The 15449-nt window shown below is 37.4% G+C and overlaps 1 protein-coding gene across 7 annotated transcripts in view; it reads right to left on the bottom strand.

Annotated features, from left to right (window-relative positions):
* Positions 1 to 432: 432 nt before the first annotated feature.
* Positions 433 to 15449, bottom strand: part of nmo (serine/threonine-protein kinase nemo) — a 758381-nt gene continuing 743364 nt past the window's right edge. For all 7 annotated transcript variants that reach the window (XR_011391086.1, XR_011391085.1, XR_011391083.1 and 4 more), the window contains one exon: positions 433 to 4720. Coding sequence is in view for 1 of the 7 variants with exons in the window: in XM_070080136.1 (XP_069936237.1) it covers positions 4666 to 4720 (55 nt within the window). In the remaining 6 variants the exon portion in view is untranslated. The remainder of the gene's footprint in view (positions 4721 to 15449) is intronic.

The raw sequence follows: 15449 nt of genomic DNA on the forward strand, positions 1-15449 counted from the left end.
TTTGCTCAACATTGACAACTCTAAGGTCAGCAACATGTTTTCTTAGCCAACAAGTGGGACTTCTGCTGTTGTCATCATTGTCTATGGTTGATATTCCTGCTCTTTGAGGCTGGAGGAAGGTGTCAACAATTTGTTGTATATTTTTGATACAAACTTTGTAATTTGCAGAATGACCTATTGTGTACAATATTATGTTAGGCATTCATTGAAGGTGTAATTTATTGTACCTCATCTTGTGAATTCTCTCCAAGCTGTGTTATGTGTTATTTTGTCTTAAATTAACCTCTCTCTCACCCATGTTGACTGTTTTTTTGTGTTTAACTCTAGGTTATGACCATTGTTTCCCAGGATGAAAGAAAGCTGCTTTGTTAATATAAAAATATCACATACTCATTAGTCATCAATCACACACGGCAACAAAAAACAATACAGTACAAAAATTATTTTATTATCACGTATGACCATGACGGGCATGATGCTTAAAAGAATACATCAAAATGTGGGCAGTTTTGACAATGTTCGGTTGACAAATGCTCAGCGAGACATTCTTTTAAGGCAATGAACATATTGCCTTCAAATAATATTTCAACACTGTATTAAACATTCGTGCCAATCATAAACAGCAGCCAGAGTAGAAGCAAGAACCATTACATGACACTTGCAACTCTTTATTAAGCATGATGGACCTAGGTTTATGACTGGCTAGCTTTTTTTCTATTTCAAGTGTTCTCTAGGAACTCAGCCTATCGTTAGTCCTTCCTGCATTATTCTGTGCCTTATTAGTAGGAGCTCTAAGCTGAGAGACTCTGTTACTAGCATACAGATATAATGTGGCAAGATCAGCATATGTTAACCTTTGTAATAGGTGAAAATTAAAAACAGTTTTCAAAGTAAGACTCACTTAACTCTTTGGAAGTTCTAATTTTAATCACTGATCATGCCACAAATATGAAAAACAATGGCACAGTTTCCATGCAAAAACAAACTTTCCTCACTGGAGCAGAATAAACATTAAGAAATGGATCAAATCTGACCCACACAAAAAACACTTTACTCCAATATCTTGGTAAAAACGTACAAAAATTGCTCATCCTCTTATACACACTTTAGTTGCCAATCAAGCTTGGCCAAAGACGCAACCAGAAATTTATCATAAATAAAATTTTATCAGAAATTTTACTTTTATTACAAAATTGATAAAGTGAAAACTTAATTACTGGCATTGAATATTTCACAAAATAGGAAAACAGCAAATTATTAACTTTTTTTTTGCCAATGCACCCACAGAACATCATTTTATAAATAACCTCATTGAAAATCATTGCTAAGTCTAGTAAATTACAAATTAATATACATAATAATTAAGCTTGAACAGTAGGCACAAAAAATTGTTACATTCACAACTCGCTACAAAATTAATGTTGCGCCTTGCCATCCAAATTGTTTAAAAAAAAAAAAAGTGTTATCTGCAACACTGCACTCAACGCCTTACTATAATGCTGTACAGGTAATATCTACACTTAATTATTAGTCCCTAGGCCTGAGTACCAGCTTATTTGGACTGTTCAGGGCAAGGGACAATATGGAGATCCTTCTAAAACTTCAGACCAAAATGCGACACTATCAGCAAGTACAGTACATACAGTATTTACATGAAAACCTCACGGAAGATCATCTTCGGTTTTAAAATTTCAAGAAATACATCTTGATGAGTTATGGAATTAGGCCCATACTTGAAGATAGCTTCACATATCTCTGAAGGTCTGGGCCACCGTTTACTTCAAAGTTAGAGTAGTGATGGCATCCACAAGTAGCAGTAATGAAGGTTTACAATGATGCTAAGCTTATCTAAAACAAATTAGGATAGAGTCACATATGTTTCAATGGTGATACATCCTACCCAGTCTAGATAAAGGCCAATATCATAACACAAACACTTCAGTGAAGATCATGTCCAGGAATACATAACCTTTGTGATCAATCTGGTCATTATTATTGAATATCATCCTTAAAACACACAGTTACCAAAAATAAATAAAAACAGCTGTAAAACATTTAGCCTTTAAATGTTGTGTAGATGATCATTTAAAATAAATGATAATTTCAAAAACAGCATGTAGAATTTGTTTCACCCAACTTCTACATGTATTGTACATAGAAATAATAAAATTTACATGAATAAAAAGTTTTAGAAATATGATTAAAACTTTTGAGGGTACCCTAAAGTTCTTTGAGCAGAAGTCTGACTTTTCTCCTTAAAGTATTATAGAGAAGACAAGTCAAGGAGGTCCTGATTGTTTTCTGTGGTGGAGATAATCTCAGCCCTAGACATGATGAGGAGCTCCCTCACAGTGATCACAGCAACAACACACTGACAGGGACAAGATTATCATTTCTTTCTTTTCTAAATGGATAGCACTCTTGAGCTTGTAGGTCACATATGCTAGTTACAAACAAACAAACAGCAGCAATGATAGTACTAGCAGAGACTATGAAAATCATCTGAGGTAGTCCGTGTATATCAAAGGTAAATTCAATGTCAGGGTCACTTGCTTAAGTAATATCAGGATAAGACTTCCTCATATACTCTTCAAACTTCCTTCTTTGCTAATTTATCTATTATGGTAATAATGTAAAGTCAAAGAAAAAATCTGCTCATTCTAAACCACAGAAGCATCTATGATAAAATGAATACTGACATTCATTAAATCTATACAGAGCTGACAGCCAGTACAATACAGAATTTCATGATTTTGCTTTTTCTATCACTCTCCACTAATCAAGTGTCGATCTTTCCATTAAAGTTAAGTTTCTTTTCTTCTTGTTAACACTGACATCACAGAGAGATATTTGTGGAATTTTTTAGAAAAAAATGTGAGCACCTTCAACAATTATTCCTGTGCAGTATTTCAAGGGTATACAGACACTCAGTGAGCAGTCTGTTTGGAAAAAGATGGACAAGCTTCCTAGTATCATATACAGAGTTATCACAGACTTTTAGAGTCCTGGTCTGTTGCTGACATAATCAATACCATTAATTCTTTCTTCATGATAAATAATCTTATTATAAGAAAATTAAGAAACTGTTACAAATATTATTGCCAACTGGCATCCCATTGCACACAACAGTGTCCTGAATCTGCTTTGAACACCAACTTGCTTAATAAACCACAAAGTCCAAATCTTTCTGAAATAAATTAAAGAAAAAACACAGCTTTCCTGATACTGAAACTTTTGCTTCCCATTTGCTACATCTAGCTGAATAATAGGAACCATAACCACCAGTTCCTTTTAATGAAAACAATGCACACGCTGATAATAAAATGAGGGAAAACAAAAGCACTTGTGTATATGCTGCAATTCCTGAGAGTAACAAGGGTTGAGAGGAAAAACATGAATTCTGAAATACCAATTAAATGCTGAAATAAGATAATTAATGAAGATAGCGAAGAGACTAAATGATAGAGATGAATCACCTGAATATCCTATTATTTTGCATGTATGTTGGTGAGTATCACAGCACGTTTACCATTTCAGTACAAAATGAATATATGAAAAATGCTTAAGTTCTTTTCCAGATTATTAATTGTTATTTCAGAACCCACTCCCAGGTGCCTATGGAGACTGTGAAGGTGTCAAGATCTGGAAATACTGACAACATGCACCAATGTTACCACTCTTTAACCCCATCAAAAGCCATTAAAATGATTTTACAGTAGATCTAATTTTAATACAAAATTGAAATAATCCTCCAAATTAAAGCAATTTTGTATTGATCTAAAATAATTGAATTAAACATGTCACTGATGGAATTTCTGGCACATGGGGCTGACAAGAAATTCATAACATGAGGCAGAATCATTGAGTACAGTCACCAAGTCCTAGGTTAGAACTACCCTCTCATGTGTCTGTCACCTTGCAGTGAAGAGCTGGGCTAGAAGAGATCATGTTGTATTGAGCAAGGTTTTCACAATGACTGGGTAATGTGTTGTTCATTTTACACCCTTGAAAAGTCTTCAGTTATTAATAAATACCAGTGGAAAAATGGATACTCAGAGCCTTATACCTCAAGTTCAGTTTTTATAGATAAACAGCCATTTTAATCTTTTAATATTTGGCCATATTACCCTTAGTGTAAATGGCAGTGATTTGTCTGACTAAGGAACTGGCACATTAGCCTCAAAAGCATCTATTTTTTTTTCATTTTAAACAAAAAACACTTACGGTTTCATTGTTTATTTCCATTATTAAAAATATTTCATCAACAATTTTCACTAAATTTTCTGGCCTGAGGCAGTCCTTTTGTGACACTAGTGTTTGCATGTAAGTTTTCTTTTATGAAATACAATAATCATCACTGTTCTCAGTATTTACTGTGGTATTCAACATTTTCTTCATATTAGCTACACTTGCATTATTACTGTTTGTGTGTTCTGTTCCAATATTGTAGAGACAATGTGAATCACTTGCAAAGTTTACTGCTTATCCCATAATTACAGTAGCTTTGTATAATTTCTATTCCTACTTCACTATGATTTAGCTCAGTTACAGTTTACTTCTTATCATTCAGATGCTTGTAAACACACTTGATGAAAAAATGAATCCCAGTGTTTAACTTTGGGTATATAAATGCTAAATCTTTTGAAGCTAATGTTTGGCGTCCTGTCAATCCCACTGGTGTGGGGAAGGCGGGAGCTCAGAAGGATGTGCAACTGTTGAGCTGGAAAGAATTAAAACAAAAGACAATTAATTAATTATGTGCTGTTTCAAATTAAATTAAACTAATCTGTATAGGACATGGAACAAATCTCCAAATGCATTAATGATGTAGTGCATGGGATAAAACTGGCAATTGTTACATTTTTCAAAAATGTTCTTATACTAATTGCTCTAGATAAGAGTACATGAATGTGATGATCAGAAAGGCCATTTCTTATGACAATATAGGAGGCTTTGAACATCAGAAAAAAATAAGTGCCAAATTCAAACAATGCAGATGTGGGGGGAGACTGTAGTGAAGTTAAAGTCACCATATTCTGTCATGGGGGTATTGAGCCTAACTTACAGATGAAAAGGACAATTATTTTTTTTTTTTTTTTATTATCACACCGGCCGATTCCCACCAAGGCAGGGTGGCCCGAAAAAGAAAAACTTTCACCATCATTCACTCCATCACTGTCTTGCCAGAAGGGTGCTTTACACTACAGTTTTTAAACTGCAACATTAACACCCCTCCTTCAGAGTGCAGGCACTGTACTTCCCATCTCCAGGACTCAAGTCCGGCCTGCCGGTTTCCCTGAATCCCTTCATAAATGTTACTTTGCTCACACTCCAACAGCACGTCAAGTATTAAAAACCATTTGTCTCCATTCACTCCTATCAAACACGCTCACGCATGCCTGCTGGAAGTCCAAGCCCTTCGCACACAAAACCTCCTTTACCCCCTCCCTCCAACCCTTCCTAGGCCGACCCCTACCCCGCCTTCCTTCCACTACAGACTGATACACTCTTGAAGTCATTCTGTTTCGCTCCATTCTCTCTACATGTCCGAACCACCTCAACAACCCTTCCTCAGCCCTCTGGACAACAGTTTTGGTAATCCCGCACCTCCTCCTAACTTCCAAACTACGAATTCTCTGCATTATATTCACACCACACATTGCCCTCAGACATGACATCTCCACTGCCTCCAGCCTTCTCCTCGCTGCAACATTCATCACCCACGCTTCACACCCATATAAGAGCGTTGGTAAAACTATACTCTCATACATTCCCCTCTTTGCCTCCAAGGACAAAGTTCTTTGTCTCCACAGACTCCTAAGTGCACCACTCACTCTTTTTCCCTCATCAATTCTATGATTCACAATATATGCACAATTCCACAAACAGACGAAACATTAAGGAAATGATTCATTAACTAAACCAGAATTTAGCCATCATCATGATTTTTTTCTACCACATAATGCCTCATACTGTATAGGAGGATGTTGAAGACTGATACTAAAAGTTTTGGTAATTGAAAGGGATTGGAAAGTTAAGTGGACAGAAATTTGAATGGAATTTTCCATATTTACTAATGATCATATTTTCCCACTGAACAAAGATTTGAAAATATTCTATGAAGCACCAGACTCTGTGATTCAGTAGTCATTACTGAGATCTCTGAAGCACTAGACTCTGGTTTTGTCATCATCATTGATGACTGAAGCACCAGACTGTGTTGCAGTGATCATCACTGACAACACTGAAGCACTAAACTCTGTGCTGCAGTAATCACTGGCAACACTGAAGCACCAAACTCTGTGCTGCAGTAATCATCATTGACAACATTGAAGCACCAGACTCTGTGCTGCAGTGATCATCACTGATGACTGAAGCACCAGACTCTGTGGTTCAGTGGTCATCACTGACAACACTGAAGCACCAAACTCTGTGCTGCAGTAATCATCATTGACAACATTGAAGCACCAGACTCTGTGGTTCAGTGGTCATCACTGACAACACTGAAGCACCAAACTCTGTGCTGCAGTAATCATCACTGACAACTGAAGCACCAGACTCTGAGCTCATACAGCTTTAACCAAATGTAAATTCTGTCAGCAGAATTATTTTCACATCCTGCATCATTATTTACTTGAACGTAAAAATATCCAATAATTAAGAGAATTCCTTCACATATGTCCAAGAAATGCCTCATTTAAATTATGCTGCTCAGTTCTGGTCGCTGTATTACATAATAGACATGAGTGCACTGCAAAGTACACAGACAAGGATGATAAAGTTGATCCTCTGCATCAGAAACTTTTCTTAACCCTTTCAGGGTCCGTGCCATAGATCTACGGCTTTATGTTCAGGGTCCAAACCGTAGATCTACGCCAAAATTCTAGCGGCATCAAATTTAGTGCGAAAAGGCTGGTAGGCCTACATATGAGAGAATGGGCCTGCGTAGTGTGTGCGCGCGCCATAAACAAAAATTCTAGGCGCCCGCATAGCATTGTGGGGACACCGGCTCAGCTACCTTTGTTCACCATGCCTCGTCGCAAGGCAGCTCTCGCTCCAAGGAAAATTGGGACTCTCCTCTTCCTATCTGATAGTTCTGACTCCGATGGAAGTGGAAATGAAGACGAAGTCTTTGGCTTTCATCAGTTAGTGACTGAAAGGAATGACCAGGATATCGATAATAGTGCAGAAAACCCTGACGATCCTCAGCCTTCTACCTCTGGTGTGGGCACATCTCAGTCACGTTCAGTTGTACCTCATCGCAAGAGAAAACTATTATTTTTGCGTGGCCAGGCCTCTCACTTCAGTAATGATGATGATAGTGACGTGGATTGTGATTTTATTGCTCTTGACGATCATTCGAGTAGTGATAGTGAGGAAACATATTCACCAGTGAAGCATCAGTATATATGCCACCGCATGCGCTCGGGTAGTGTTCCCTATGCAGTGCCCAGGGGACGGAGTGCATCCCGTGGCCTTACACCAGGTATAGATAGTGATAGTGAGGATGATGTGGCTACACTTGGCATGGATAGACCACAGGCATCAGTAGATGGTGGTAGTGGTGATGGTAGTGCCACGGCCATGCATGACTCACCAGCCCAGGCTGGGACCCATGCTGCTGACTCCTCAGTTCAAGGACAAAGCGGAGCGTCAGCCACCAGCCCACCACAATCACCAGCACGCCGTATCTGGGATTGGCAGTAAAATCCCAATTTTGTTCCCAAGCTCCACCAGTTTGATGACTCTCAAAGTGGAATTCTACCAACTTGTTCCCTTGGAAACCCTGCAAATGAACTGGAATTCTTTGAACTATTCTTTGACCAGCTCTTGATGGAAACTATTGTCAGGGAAAGTAATAGGTATTTTGAGTACACCATGGTAATTATGATCACATCACCACAGTCAAGACTACACCGGTGGAAAGAGACAACTGTTGCAGAAATGTATTTGCTTTTTACAACAATAATGCTTATGCTTCATGTCTATAAGCATAATATAAAAGCATACTGGTCCACAGATCAGCTAATTTGTACCCCGGTCTTCAGTGAAATCATCCCAGTGAACAGGTTTATCTTACTGTTACGTATGTTGTACTTCTCTGACAAAACCAGGCCTGACAGAAGTGACAGGTTATACAAGATTAGAAATGTTTTTATGTATTTGAAACAAAAGTTCAACATGTACTTTTATCCATTCAAGAATCTTGTACATGACGAGTCTTTCATTTTGTTCAAAGATAGACTGTCGTTCAAACAGTATATACCGAGCAAGAGGAAACACTTTGGTATAAAACTGTTTGTACTCTGTGACTGTGACAGTGGCCTGGTATTGGATATTGTTGTATACACGGGAAGTAAAACATTGAAAGATACCAGGATGTTATTGGGTATCTCAGGTGACATAGTGAGAAGCATGATGGCACCTTATCTTGGTAAGGGGCATACATTATATACTGATAACTGGTACACAAGCCCTTTACTCAGTGATTTCTTGCGAATGAACACGACAGTTGTGTGTGGCACAGAGCGTTTTAATCTTAAACACATGCCCAGGTTCACCGCAGGCACTCGTGGTGAAGAGGTGCTGGTGTTTACTGCCAATGACATCATGGCATTACGGTGGCATGACAAACGAGATGTCACATTATTGACAACCATTCACTGTAACGAAATGCAAGACAGTGGCAAAGTTGATAGACTAATGAATGTATTCGAAAACCAGTGACAGTGATTAATTATACACAAAACATGCACTTGGTTGACAAATGTGACATGCAGATTGACTTTGTTGATTGTGTTCATAAGAGTTACAAGTGGTACATGAAACTTTTCTTCCATCTTATGGACATTTCAATGCTCAATGCATATAATATGTACCAAGTGAAGACTGGCAACAGACCACCGTATGGTAAATTTTGTTTGTCTGTTGTCAGACAACTCAAAATGAAATGCCAGGTAATAACACCTGCCATACAAAACCGTCCTCGAAGTCCTAAGGAGATACCCAAGCGTTTGAGGAGGGAAGGTGATCACTTCAAATTACTGCTTCCTGCAACTAAGAAGAAATTTGCTCAGAAGAGATGTGTTGTCTGTGCACAAACAAAACAACGGCAACAAAGACACAAAGACACTCGGTTTATGTGCGAGGAATGTAAGGTACCTCTGTGCATGGTGCCTTGTTTCAAGGAGTTCCACAAGCTGCAGCAGTTCTAAAAACATGTCCAGTGATTGTACATATGTAAATATATGGTAGAACATTAGTATTATACAAGATTTGTGATGTTTATTGTAATAAACAGAAGTGATAAACAATATTATAATAATAACTTTAGTGCAGTTATTGTGTTCAATACAGTGAGTTTATATATATACATTATATACAGTATTGGTCTCACAGGCCACAAATGTTACTATGAAAAGAAAAAAAATTAGAAAAGAAAAGAAAAAAGTATAAAAAACATAAAACAAAGAAATGCGAGTTTGCGGAAATCGCCAATGTTGCCGCCACCCGGTCATTTTGGGTCAACTTTTCGCCTCTGTATCTCGGTAAGTACTGATCAGAATTTTTTTTTTGTTTTATTACCATCACAAAAATATACTCTAATTCTGTAAGAAAAATTTTTTTTTTTTTTTTTCAAAATTTCTTGGACACAGGGACACCGATTTTGGCCTTGGACCCTGAAAAGGTTAAAATAGGCTCAAGGCACTGAATTTGCTCTCTCTGAAAAGGCATCAGATTAGGGTAGATGTGATTAACATTTTTTTTTTATTAACACATCAGCTGATTCCCACCAAAGCAGGGTGGCCCGAAAAAGAAAAACTTTCATCATCATTCACTCCATCACTGTCTTGCCAGAGGGGTGCTTTACACTACAGTTATACAACTGCAACATTAACACCCCTCCTTCAGAGTGTAGACACTACTTCCCCTCTCCAGGACTCGAGTCCGGCCTGCCGGTTTCCCTGAATCCCTTCATAAATGTTACTTTGCTCACACTCCAACAGCACGTCAAGTATTAAAAACCATTTGTCTCCATTCACAACTATCAAATAGGCTCACGCACGCTTGCTGGAAGTCCAAGCCCCTTGCACACACAACCTCCTTTACCCCGTCCCTCCAACCCTTCCTAGGCCGACCCCTACCCCGCCTTCCCTCCACTACAGATTTATACACTCTCGAAGTCATTCTGTTTTGTTCCATTCTCTCTACATGTCTGAACCACCTCAACAAACCCTCCTCAGCCCTCTGGATAATAGTTTTGGTAATCCCACACCTCCTAATTTCCAAACTATGAATTCTCTGCATTATATTCACACCACACATTGCCCTCAGACATGATATCTCCACTGCCTCCAGCCTTCTCCTCGTTGCAACAGTCATCACCCATGCTTCACACCCATACAAGAGTGCTGGTACAACTATACTCTCATACATTCCCTTCTTTGCTTCCAGGAACAAAGTTTTTTGTCTCCACAGACTCCTAAGTGCACCACTCACACTTTTCCCCTCATCAATTCTGTGATTCACCTCATCCTTCATAGACCCATCTGCTGATACGTCCACTCCTAAATATCTGAATACATTCACCTCCTCCATACTCTCTCCCTCCAATCTGATATCCAATCTTTCATCACCTAATCTTTTTATCCGCATAACCTTACTCTTTCCTATATTCACTTTTAATTTTCTTCTTTTACATACCCTACCAAATTCATCCACCAACCTCTGCAACTTCTCTTCAGAATCTCCCAAAAAGCACAGTGTCATCAGCAAAGAGCAACTGTGACAACTCCCACTTTGTGTTTGATTCTTTATCTTTTAAATCCACACCTCTTGCCAAGACCCTCGCATTCACTTCTCTTACAACCCCATCTATAAATATATTGAACAACCATGGTGACATCACACATCCTTGTCTAATGCCTACTTTTACTGGGAAATAATGTTCCTCTCTCCTACATACTCTAACCTGAGCCTCACTATCCTCGTAAAAACTCTTCATTGCTTTCAGTAACCTACCTCCTACACCATACATGTATAATTGAAAAACAGGAATAAAGGAACACGTATACAGTACCGGTAAATAGCGCAATAAAAATATCTAACCAAGACAGGACTTGCAGCAATACATTCAAGACAGGCAAATTTAGATTAATTTATTGGAAAGCCCTGGTTGGCAACAGAGTTGTAAATGATTGGAATAAATTTCAATTTAAGTGATGCACTAAACCCATGGGTCATTATTCAGTGTAAGGAGTGGTAGAGGCTTAATTCTCCATACACTAATCAACCAGCCAGGCTGGTTGATTAGCAGATGGAAGATGAGTGGAACAAACTTGAAGGCAGCTTCACTGAAGTGCAAACTCTGGGTAGCTTGAAAAATATATTGTGTAAGTAAACAAGTTCATGTGGTTGCTTGTGAACTAAAACTGCTTACCATGGGCCAGTAGTTGTACAGGGTATGGTGATACCAGTAAGATGAAGATACTAAAGTACAGTTATGGCATTTAGTAAATAAAACATTTTGCCATGAGTGGCTTTTTCAGTTCTAGTACAGAAACATCTATGATTGGAGCATTTATTGTGGGGTCAGACAAATAAAATGAAATGAGACAGTGGTCAGCTGCGAGTAGTGGGATTATGTGATGAGTAGAGGGTATCAGGTGACCGAACCATCACGATACACTACTCACTGGATGATCCCATTATTCAGAGTCATCATTTCACTTCATGTCACCTATCTCAACTCACTATCTATCCTCCTGTGGAGAGAAATCATATTTTATATAATATATGGCCAGGGCCAGATTAAGAAGTCTCTGGGCCCTAGGCTATTCAGATTGGCGGAGCCCCTTTCAGTTACGGGTAAGCAAAGCAACCCCTTCCAGCTTGGGGATGGGGTCGGTGTGAGCCTGTTTAAGGTCTAATTAAATACATTCTGGCTATTTAGATTAAATTTAATAGGGAAAGTATATCAAGACAACCAAAACCATTTACCAACAGCCATTATAACTATCTTGTTAAATCATGCATTTTAAAGAGAATAAACTCAAGACAGCATAGTATTACTAGATTAGGCTATTAAAGTAGTGACATCATGTACCTATTATATTCAGCATAACCACTACAGCACTATTATTCCCTTTATAAATCACTTTATAAAGCACTTGCACCATGTGCGCAGTCTTGGATGAGCCCCTGAACCCCTTGGACCGCGGGCCCCCAAATGTGCGGGGCCCTAGGCAAATGCCTATTTTGCCTATGCGGTATCTGGCCCTGTATATGGCATAAAATACCACACCTCACCTGACTCTTCATGTCACTAAGCTCACTATATATGCACATCCTCTCCCCAGGTAGATCTGTTTGTGACTTGATGAAGCCCAATGTGTGGGGAAAACAATGGCATAAAGAACTGTTTTATACTCCATTTGTTTCTTTATCCATCTAAGCTCCCATCTTAAATGTCTCTGTATTAAGAATGAAGAAGTCACTCATGGCAAAATGAATGCTTTAATAAATGTTATAAATGTACATGTCTTCTTCCACGTGGCCCAGTAAGCCTACTGCAGTGCTCCACTATTCTTACATTCCTGTGATAACATGCTGCCAAAAACTTCTGGCAAATATCATATTTTTATATTCTACTTAACGCTAAAACTTGTTTGATGAGATTAATGTTTTTTTGTTCAGCTCCTTGACCCACTGGTGCCCCTATAACCTTTCAATTGTTGCCTCTAACAACTAGTATGAGCTGCAAAATTCAATTAAAAATTAAGAAAAAATACATTAATATTTTTTATGTTGCATTATAAACATAAAGGCTGTGGTGAAATTATAACTGTTATCAATACTTCTATGTTAAAATATATGAAACCATTTTCTTAAGCAACTCATTACTACTGTAACTTGCTTAGTAAAATAAATTCAATACTAAAACCCAACATGACTCACGAAATCGTAATGACACGATTGCAAACAAACCATACCCTGGCCGGGATGGAAGGGGATTCCCCTTCCAAACCGTAAATCATCCAATCTGTCTCCTTCTCCAGTCTTCCATACACAAAGAAGAATCGCCAATAAAGGTAAGTGTTATTCTGTTAATGTTTAATTCATCATGTGCCACTGTATTGTTTATGTACTACATCTATATTTCATGTAAAAAAATTTTTTGTTTTAATACTTCTGGGGAAAATTGATTTGTAAATCGTCCATTTTGATAAAAGTCCCACTTCCAGGAACGGATTATGGACGATAATTGAGGGACCACTGTATATATATATATATATATATATATATATATATATATATATATATATATATATATATATATATATATATATATATATATATATATATATATATACACATACATATATACATATATACATACATACATACATACATACATACATACATATAAATATATGATGGGGTCCACCTCTGGTGTAAATTGTGGGACCCATGGCCTCGGAGAAGTGCATAAAAAGGCTTCAAGGAGGAATATTTGGATTTCTTCCTGAAGCCGTTTGAATATTCCACTTCCCCTACCACCCCATCTTTTAAACTATTTTTTTTTTACCAATAGGAATATTTTATTACATAATATGGCACAGAAGATTTAAGAGATACATTGTTAATATAAAGGTGGCATATACGGTACATGTTGTTACATGGGTATCACCGATTATAAGGCGAAAATCTCATCCAGCTATCTATATATATATATATATATATATATATATATATATATATATATATATATATATATATATATATATATATATATATATATATATATATATAATATATATATATATATATATATAGGTCTCCCTCAACATTCACGTTTTCAACTTTCACGGGCTTCACACATTCGCGAATTCCCAACCGCCAAATTCCCAGCCACCAAATTCCCAGCCGCCAAATCATATTTAAGTTTCCTGCCACCTGCGAATCCCTACTACCCTCCCTCCGACCCCCACAACTGGCAGCCAGCCCTCCCACCACTCAGTGTGGTGAGTGTTTTGTTTGTTCATTATTTGCTATTAAACTACAGTATAAATAATGTAAACCCATTCATGACTGCATATTGGAATGGCTATTCGGACAGGTATTAGACAGTGACATCATGTGTTTACTCTTGAACACAGCAAAGAATTAAACATTTCTGCTACAGCTAATAATAACAATAGTAATAATAATAATAATAATAATAATAATAATAATAATAATAATAATAATAATAATAATAATAAAAAATATGATATAATTGAAGAAGGAAATTGTACAAAAATATGAGGGAGTGGTTGACACATTGTCAGTGTGGCTTTGTTTATGCTGGAGTGAACATTAGTCTCCCTCCTCTTCCAAACATTTCACAATAATTCATTGTGTTTGGTGCTTGTAGATTGAGTGTGACTGGAGTGGTAAAGGCAGTGACTGAGGCAATGGTATTTAATAACATACATGTTAATAATAATACATGTTATTAATAATATGTACTATTATTATTTATAACATATATGTTATTAAATACATACATGTTAATAATAATACATGTTATTAATAATAACATGTACTATTATTATTTATAACATATATGTTATTAAATGTTATTAAATGGACTTCCAGCAGGTATGCGTGAGCGTGTTTGATAGGAGTGAATGGAGACAAATGGTTTTTAATACTTGACGTGCTGTTGGAGTGTGAGCAAAGTAACATTTATGAAGGGGTTCAGGGAAACCGGCAGGCCGGACTTGAGTCCTGGAGACGGAAAGTACAGTGCCTGCACTCTGAAGGAGGGGTGTTAATGTTGCAGTTTAAAAACTGTAGTGTAAAGCACCCTTCTGGCAAGACAGTGATGGAGTGAATGATGGTGAAAGTTTTTCTTTTTCGGGCCACCCTGCCTTGGTGGGAATCGGCCAGTGTGATAATAATAATAATAATAAAATGTTATTAAATACCACTGCCTCAACCGCTGAATTATTGTGAAATGTTTGGGGAAACTAATGTTCACTCCAGCATAAACAAAGTCACACTGACGATGTGTCAACCACTCCCTCGTATTTTTGTACAATTTCCTTCTTCAATTATATCGTATTTATTATTATTATTATTATTATTATTATTATTATTATTAATATTGTTATTATTAGCAATAGCAGAAATGTTCGCTTCTTTGCTGTGTTCAAGAGTAAACACATGATGTCACCGTCTAATACCTTTCCTAATAGCCATTCCAATATGCAGTCATGAATGGGTTTACATAATTTATTCTGTAGTTTAATAGCAAATAATCAACAAACAAAACACTCACCACACTGAGTGGTGGGAGGGCTGGCTGCCAGTTGCGGGGGTCGGAGAGAGGGTAGTAGGGACTCGCAGTGGTGGAGGCATTGGTGGAGTCTGTGGTATTTAATAACATACATGTTATTAAATAA

The sequence above is a fragment of the Cherax quadricarinatus genome, chromosome 6, assembly GCF_038502225.1.
Source record: "Cherax quadricarinatus isolate ZL_2023a chromosome 6, ASM3850222v1, whole genome shotgun sequence".
NCBI classification, from domain to species: domain Eukaryota; kingdom Metazoa; phylum Arthropoda; class Malacostraca; order Decapoda; family Parastacidae; genus Cherax; species Cherax quadricarinatus.